Below are 8371 nucleotides of genomic sequence, written 5' to 3'. Positions count from 1 at the left end.
CGACCCCCAACTTCCCTCAAAACCTGAGGTAATCGTGCAGTCCCGTGCTTACTTCACGTATTACAACTTTAACTCGGTCCTTTCCCGTACCACCTACTGCTGTGAGGGGACAGCACACACCAGTGCATACCAGTACATCCCCGAGGACCAGCAACACCTCACTCGCTCCATTCACTCACAGGCACCGCACCATAGCACCCCCTGTGCCCTCCCAGTGTTGGGGAGGCCCACCTTGGCCACGCCCCGCCGCACGCGGGGGGCTTCCCGCGAGAAAAAGGCTTAGGCGACCAGCACACCTGCCCCGAGCCCTACCACTAAAACCTGATCCCCACCCCCGCCCCCATCCTGCCCAAGCCCCCGCGGCGGCAGGGACCTTCTCCGCCCCCGTCCCCGCCCGCAGGAGTGGCGGCAGGCTCCCGGCTCCCGCGGGGGCGGGCCGGGGGCGCTCGGCGCGGTGCCGGGGCCGCGCTCGCTGGGGGGCGCGCACGGCCACGGCCACAGCCAGAGCCGCGGCCGCTCCGCGGGCGGGGCCGAGAGTGACGCGGGGCTGCGCGGCGTAAGCAGCCCGGCGGCGGCCCCGGCAACCGGGGACTGCTGCTCCTGCTCCGCGCCCCACCGCACCGACCGGCCTCCCTCCGCCCGCTGCCGGCGGAGCGGACGGGGAGCAGGACGAGGAGAGGAGAGGCTGGCGCCGCTTCTCGCAGCGGCCCCCAGAGCTTTGGCGCCGCAGCCCGGCGTGGCTGGCGGGAGCGGCGGCCGTAGGAAGCGCCCGGGGCGGGAGGAGCCGCCTCGGGCAGCGGGTCGCGGCCCTCGGGTGCGAGGCAGGGCCGGCGGCGTTGGAGGAGCCCGAGCGGCGGCGGGGGCCGTGCGGTGAAGATGGCGACCCCGGGGATGGGCTGGCAGCAGCCGCAGCACGGCTACGGCGGCGGCTCCGCGCCCGGCGCGGGGAAACTCGGCTCGGGCTCGGCACAGGCGGGGCTGGGCGCCGAGCACAGCCCGGACCTGCACTTCAAAATGAGCAAGAAGATCGCCCAGCTGACGAAGGTGAGGGAGACGCGCCGAGTTCTCTGCCGCCTCGGTTGTCTTCCCGCTCCGCGGTGTCTTTGCGCCTTGCTATCGCGCGGGCAGGGATGGGCCTGGAGAGGGGCTCATTGTTGGGGTTGGTGGCAAATCCAGGGGGGATGCAGCCGGGTGTGTGTGCCTCGGAGGCTGCGCCCGGAGCGGCCGACTTGCCCCGCGGAGCATCCTTGTTCCCCGGGGGCCAGAGCTTGACGTGCCCCGCGGTCCCGCGGACCGGGAGCCCGGGGTTGGAGGCGGACCGCTCACGGGAGCTGCCGCAGTACCGGCCCCCGATAGTTGGGTCCGAATCCCACCTGGTGCGGCCACCTATCCCGGTGTGTAGGAGCGGGTCCCTGGCTGCTGGGCTGGTACTTGATATTTATTCTGTGAAAATTACAGCTTCTCTTCTAGCTCTTTTTTAAGCCCTTCTCCAGATCTCTTTAAATTGTGAAATTCAAGTGTTGCTTGCCTTCCGTTTGCTGTAGTGCTGTTATTTTAGGTGTCTGGTGATAGCTTAAGTGCCTTAGATGGCGAGGGCGAAGAGTGAGAAAATCTCTGGTCTAGTATTGCTGATTGAACAGATTTCATTGTGTCATCCCTAGCCTAGAAAATACATTGTATCTTTCATAGAGGCTGGAGTCAAGCTACGAGGTGTTTTTGAAGCGTAGGGAAGGTAAGGCTGGTAGGCCCCGCGTTTCAGATGTGATTGCAGCTCTGATTTACTTAAAATAACTTAGAAGAATGCTTTGGTGCTGTAATCTTTCTTGTATGATGCTCAAGCTGTAGGCGAATAGCCTTGTTTAGGGAATGAGAGGCAGATTATCTTTGTTAAAGAGAAAGCAGAAGAAGTCATTTCTGTCGAGAATTACATAGCTAAAACATTTAAAGGTAATTTAAAAGCACTGTGGGAACTGCTAGTATTCTTCAAATGTATGCTAAAATGGATGAAGGTGACATTTCGTTGGAACTAAGAATGAAGACTGCTGGCGGTCTCGCAGCAGAGACAGTTCATATTTATATACAGTTGATGCACTATCGGCCAGTTAAAAATAGTATTTATCATGGCACACTGTGCACCTTCATGTGTTGGAAAACTGATGACTGAGGGGTATTTTGTCTTAGAATTCAGAGTCCAATTCCTTTCTATGTTAATATCAGTGGAATTCTAATTTCATAAGGAGAAAAGTTGAATTAAAATAAGCTGAGCGATCTCCTTGGTTTTGCTCCCTGTGCATACAAATCACAAATTAAAACATTAAAGGTGTTACTACAGACTTGTGCTCCCTGAAAGGTGCAGAAAGCACCTGGAGACCATAAACATGTATTAGGCTTACCTGAAGGCCTAGTGCATATGCAAAGTAATACTTTCAAAGACTAATTTGATTTTGTGTGTGTGTCTTTGATATATTCCCTTACTTTCTCTAGGAAACTACCCAGCAGTTTATAGTTTATTTCAGGAATAGCATTCCACTTCTGTTGTGGAGTCATTTGTGCATACCCATGAGTTCCACATCACTGGGCATGTGCCCTGTGCACTCTCAGTTATGCATCAGATATCTTGAGGTGGATGTGAGTTAAATATGGATTTAAATGCATGATGATGAGATATTTTGAACATCTGTATTGGAAAATGTAAAAAGAGTGAAAGCAAATACTGTTTTTTCTTCCATTTTTTTTTATGACCCATACTGAGTTCATCTAAAATTCTATATATTGTGTGCATGTCTGTCCTGACAAAGACTTCAGAGTAGTGCCAATGAGTTGTCTTCTGACTGTGTATTCAAAATAATTCTGAACTATATGCTTGTAAAAGGAGTTTACAAGTGAATTAGTCTTTTGCTGGACTGGAATCTTGTATGTGTTTCCCAGTGACTTGCAGATTCTGGCAATATTTTAATTTGTGTGTTTGTGTTCTGTTTTCAAGTTTTAGGGAGAAAACTTGGAAAATCAGCTGATCTTTACATTGAGTGAAGGCCTGGAGTGAATAATAGCATTTTTAAATGTAAACCAGGATGTATATAAAAATACTTCTCTTGCACCTATTGCAACAATAAAATTAAGACTTTAAAGATTAAAAGTGCTGTATAAGATTAATTTCATTAAGGTAGAGGTACACCTTTTGACAGTTTTGTAGTTAGAGTGCTCAGGTGCTACATTTCTGTTTGTTACTTGTTACCTTTCAGAAAGAGAAACTTAAAAGAAGTATAGAAACTTCTGGGTAAAGTATAATCTAAACTTTCTAATCTGCTCTAGAATCTGAAACCTGATTTGATAGCTGGCTGCAGAAATGAATCTTAATAAAGGACTCAAGCTACAGGGAAAAAATATACACCCACTACTTAATGTCTCAAGGTGAGAGTTAACTGTCAGAGAAGAATTAACTTCACTTTGCAGAAGATTTCTTTAAATAAGTTGTTGCAAAAAAGATTTTAGGATATTTCTATCAAGGTCTTTTGACCAAATTCTACTATTCTAACTTTGTCAAGTGCTCACTACCTTGTGTGTATAAAATTCCTCCTCAGTAATTTTGGAACTTATTTTTAGGAAAACCACTTCTTAATTGTGCTTCTCAAGTCGTTTAATGTCACATGTAAGATACTTCTCACACACCTTTCAACTGTTTTCCCCATTTATTTATTTTTGACTTCCAACTTTCCTCTAAGAGTGCATTGAAGATATATTAACTCTTTCTGTGGATTTAGAGCCTGAGTCAGGCACTTTACCAGGTCAAAGCAAACCCACTAATATAGTATAGTTGAAGGAAATTCAAATACACATTGTCAAAGGAATATACACAGTTAAGTTATTCAGACAGCTTCTGTCTTCTGACGAAAGGAATGTGACTCAATAGTTTATTTTTGCCTATCCTTGTACAGTTTGTATTATGAGCTGTGATTAGGAGCAGAAGAAAATGCTTTCCCTACAGAAGATGCAGGTCGCTCTTGAATTAAATGTAAAATTCCAAAATTAGGATTCCTCTCTTACTTTTTTGCATCACTTAGAGAGAATCTGATGTTTTAGTCAAAGCAATACAGGAACACAAAGTAAAAGGTGGAATTTGTTTAATAACTGGATTTAATCACTAATTCAGGGTGAGGCAAAATAAGGTAGGAATCAATTTCACTAAACATAACACTTCTGAAGTGCTTTACTATATTTTTACTTTTGCGCGTGAGAGAAAGACTTACTTGATTTAACTTTAATGTGCTTAATTCACAGGGGAAGTTAAAACAAGTAGTTAGAAATGCAGCTTTAAAATATAAGATGATACTTCCTGTCATGTTCAAAGGCTGCAGTAAATTGTAACTGAAGCAATTTTAAGTCTTCCTCTTCAGTATAAGCTCCTTATTTTCAGGCATTTTGAAAGATCTGTGTAGCAGTTTGGGATAAAGGAGCATCTGACACGAAGATTAAAGCCAACAAGAAATAAACTGCGATTATGAGATTGCATATATGCTTTTGTGCATATATGCATGCAGGAGTGCCAATGCAGTGTTGAATTATGCCTGCTGCAGATGAAAATATGCAAACTAATTAAATATATATGCATAAGACAAATGGAATAGAAACAAAAAACAAGTTGCTGCTACGCTTGCATCAGTAGGAGAGAATGGCACTAGTTTTTAGTATTGCCAGAAGAATTCAAGTGGCTTGGTTTTTGGTTTGTTGGGGTTTTTTTTTGTTGTGGGGTTGGGTTTGTTTTTTATTCTTTTTGTGATGTAATTTTTAGCTTGAACATTTGTGATAGAGAAATCCATATCCTAAATGTGCCTGCAAAGTCTGTTGTCCAAGCTTTGTGACATCAACATAAATCTTTTATGGAATAACTGCATGATCCGTGCTGGGATTATAAAATGAGAATCTTCAGTATTGGTTGTTGTATGATATTAGTTGCAGACATTTGGCATTAACTGGAGCAGCTCTGAAGACAAGGAAGCACTTGGGAGCGTTGATTGATAAGAAACTCAATATGACCCAGCGATGTGCTCTTGCAGCCCAGAAAACCAGCCCAGTGTCCTGGGCTGCATTAAGAGAACTGTGACCAACAGGTTGAGGGAGGTGATTGATTCTCCCCCTCTGCTTTGCTCTCCTGAGATCCCACCTGGAGTACTGCGTCCAGCTCTGAGGTCCCCGGCATAGGAAAGACCTAGACCTGCTAGAGCAAGTCCAGAGAAGGGCCCCAAGGACTATCAGAGAGCTGGAGCTCCCCTCCTATGAAGACAGGCTGAGAGAGCTGGGGATGTTCAGCCTGGAGGAGAGAAGGCTCTGGGGAAACTCTACAGCAGCCTTCCGGTAACTAAAGGGGCCTGCAAGTGAGCTGAAGAGGGACTTTTTACAAGTGCATGTAGTGATAAGACTAAAGGGGAATGGCTTTAAACAGAAAGAGGATAGATTTAGATTAGGTACTAGGAAGAAATTCTTTCCTTTGAGAGTGGTGAGGCACTTGAACTGGTTGCGCTGAGAAGTTGTGGATGCCTCATCCCTGGAAGTGTTGAAGTCCAGGCTGGATGGGGTTTTGAACAGTCTGGTTTAGTGAAAGGTGTCCCTGCCCATGGCAGAGGGGATTGGAACTAGGTGATCTTTAAGGTCCTTTCCAACCCAAACCATTGTATGATTCTGGAAGAAGGGTCTGTAAGTGCTATGCAGATGATCTGCATCCTACAGTTATAATTTCTGTCTATTTAGTAAAAAGAAAAGATGTAAAAATTTCTAATGTTTTTCCCTGGTACATGCTTATAGCTGGATGGTTCAGTTCTGGAAAGGTTTCAAAAAGCTCACTTCAAATACTAAGGCTACAAAGTTATCCAAGGCACATCATACTTGAGTAAAAAGAATCTAGAATCTGAGACTCTTGAGACGAGATTCTGTTCTCAACTCTTCCAACAGCTTCTTGTCTAAATTTGGGAAAATGCTTTTCTTAAAAAAAAAATAATTTTCTCCTTTGACTTTCATTCTGTTATCCCGTGTTAGAGATAAGTACTTAGACAATAGACATTAATGTTGTAGTTTAACCCAGTGAGTTGCTAGGGGACGTAAATTTATTTCAAAGAATGAAGAGCAATTTTGATGATCTTTAATTCAGATGTTTATGTTTCTTATTGTATGTGCTCTTTTTCTGGGATGGTTAAAGGTTTCTCTCAGCTATTGCAGAATGCAGTTCTATGGAACCTTATAAGGTTCCTTATAAGCTATAAGGTTTAACTTATATTAATGATTCTTAACAAAATGTTTCCAGTGAAACTTTGTCAGTTTTTATTTGTAAGTATTCTGCCTCAGGGAACAAACCAACTAAACCTCTTGCAGAGGGTTCATTGTGCATAGGATTATAAGAAAACTTTAAAAAAAGAGCCCTTAAAAACAGGGAAGAAATGTGAATCTAAAAATCCCTGTAGAACTGTTTTGATGTTAGCTGTCATCATGTGATGGTTGATGCCATTAACAGTTTTGTAAAAACTTTGCATTTAGCTTTTTAAGCAGCCTTATGTCATCTCTCCAGTGTGTGTTAACATTGGCAGTAGGCCAGTATTTGCTAACAGTTCTAGGATTGCATGAAAAGAACTGAAATTTTGAGGCGGGTGTGATTTAAGTACATATTTTAATGTCAGCATTTTTCATATGCTTCTGACTGGTAGTGTGGGAATAAATGTTATGTTATTACATTAAGAAATGGTTTTCAAGAACTAAAAGATATGAAAATGTAATATTAGATATTCAATTCATTTACATTTCTCTGGAGATATTCAATTTTGTTTTGTGTTGATTATTCCAAAGATAGCTGAAATAAGTCTTCTAAGACAGGAGAGACTGAAGGTAGGAACTGAGAAAGTTAGACATAGAAGATATTTCTGAAGCAAGTGTCGTAAAATTTTTCTTTTTTAAATCATGCTAGTGTAGTCTCTCCGTCTTCCCTGTCAGACTCTTTCTGCATGGTGTTCTGTGTCCTTGTTCTGCAGTAATTATGGTCTTAGCAGGGAGTATTCATAGAAGAGAAGTTTTCTGTACCCATAATGGTATAAGGGCAAAGATGGGACTGGGTAAAAATGTCATGTCTTTAATACCATCTGGTAGAGTTCAGAAGAAGTAGAGCTTCAAGGCTTTCAATATCTTCTGCAGGCCTTCAATAAAACCATCAGTTATTGTCTTTATCCAAGTGCTTACTGGCTGATGTACTGGGAATTGCTTTAAAGCACCTGTGGCTTCCTTCCACTTTTTGTAGGACAAGAATTATGGTATTTGGTGTTCTAGTTAGTATGCTCTTTGTTTCTAAAGAAGAGATCAGGCAACTTTAAAAAAGAAAAGGGGGAAAAAAAAAGAAAAAGGTTGACAGTCCTGATATGATGTCCAGGAACTCTTATTTAGTTCTGTGATTTCCCAATCAGGACTAATTGAAATAAGTTAATTATTGTGATACTTAGGAGACCTCAGGACCATATATCTGTCTGAAATGGTTCTTCCATTCATTATCATTGCAAACTTAAGAGGTGAGACATACTTTCTACATGGACCTGGTATGGGTATATTTTAGAGCTCAGTGTTGTGATATGTGTGAATTAGGTCAATGACTTCACAGTCTTTTATCACAAGACATCAAGAAGAAAGAAGTAGGACAAGAATGAAATATTTTTAATATTAAAAAATATATACTCAAGTAAAATTCCTTTACTCTCCACCCACATAGGTTTAGTGGTTGTCTAGTAACTTGTAGTTCTTTTGAGACTACTGACAGCTTTATGTTCTAAAGATACGTTCTATATGTGTGTGTAATTGAAAGTGTGATGGTGTTGAAAAACTGTCTGATCACACATTCACATAAGCTACTAGTCTAAAATGCCTCTTTAGTATGCTTGTGCATATATCAACTTCTTTGAGATCATTTTGGTTTCGGTGTTTTTTTCTTCACATTTTACAAACATCCAAAAGAATACTCAAAATGAAGCAACAAATAAACTGGGGGAGAGGATGAATAATATGACCTGACACCTAGGAACATAGTTTAGTGGTGGATTTGGAAGTGTTAGTTTAGAGGTAGACCTGATGATCTTAAGGATCTTTTCCAACCTAAATCACTCTATGATTCTGTATGTATCATCTTTCTTATTCATTGCTACATCAAATAATATAGTTACAAGGAGCTGGAAAACTGTTAAATGTTATTGCTCTGGTACTTACTTCAGCTGTTAAAAACTGTGCATCAGCGCACTAAGGATATTTAAAGAAAAACCTGAAAGATAGAGATTTTAGTATGAAGTTCAATGTTATCAACATGTCAAAATTTAAAAACTAAAGAAGAAAGAACATGCAGGTCATAAAT

At 42.5% G+C, this 8371-nt stretch overlaps 1 protein-coding gene across 9 annotated transcripts in view; it reads left to right on the top strand.

Annotated features, from left to right (window-relative positions):
• Window positions 1-527: 527 nt before the first annotated feature.
• Window positions 528-8371, top strand: part of FAM184A (family with sequence similarity 184 member A) — a 78308-nt gene continuing 70464 nt past the window's right edge. For 2 of the 9 annotated variants that reach the window (XM_039384367.1, XM_039384368.1), the window contains exon 1: window positions 528-1044. In XM_039384367.1, coding sequence (XP_039240301.1) covers window positions 877-1044 — 168 coding nt within the window. In that variant the 5' untranslated portion in view covers window positions 528-876. The remainder of the gene's footprint in view (window positions 1045-8371) is intronic. The other 7 variants (XM_027716310.2, XM_039384369.1, XM_027716309.2 and 4 more) reach the window with 4 other exon arrangements.

This window comes from Pipra filicauda, unplaced genomic scaffold (genome assembly GCF_003945595.2).
Source record: "Pipra filicauda isolate LSUMZ 115617 unplaced genomic scaffold, ASM394559v2 scaffold349_size1355687_pilon, whole genome shotgun sequence".
NCBI classification, from domain to species: Eukaryota; Metazoa; Chordata; class Aves; order Passeriformes; family Pipridae; genus Pipra; species Pipra filicauda.
Note: the sequence above shows the minus strand (reverse complement) of the source record. Positions and strands in the feature narration are given on the sequence as shown.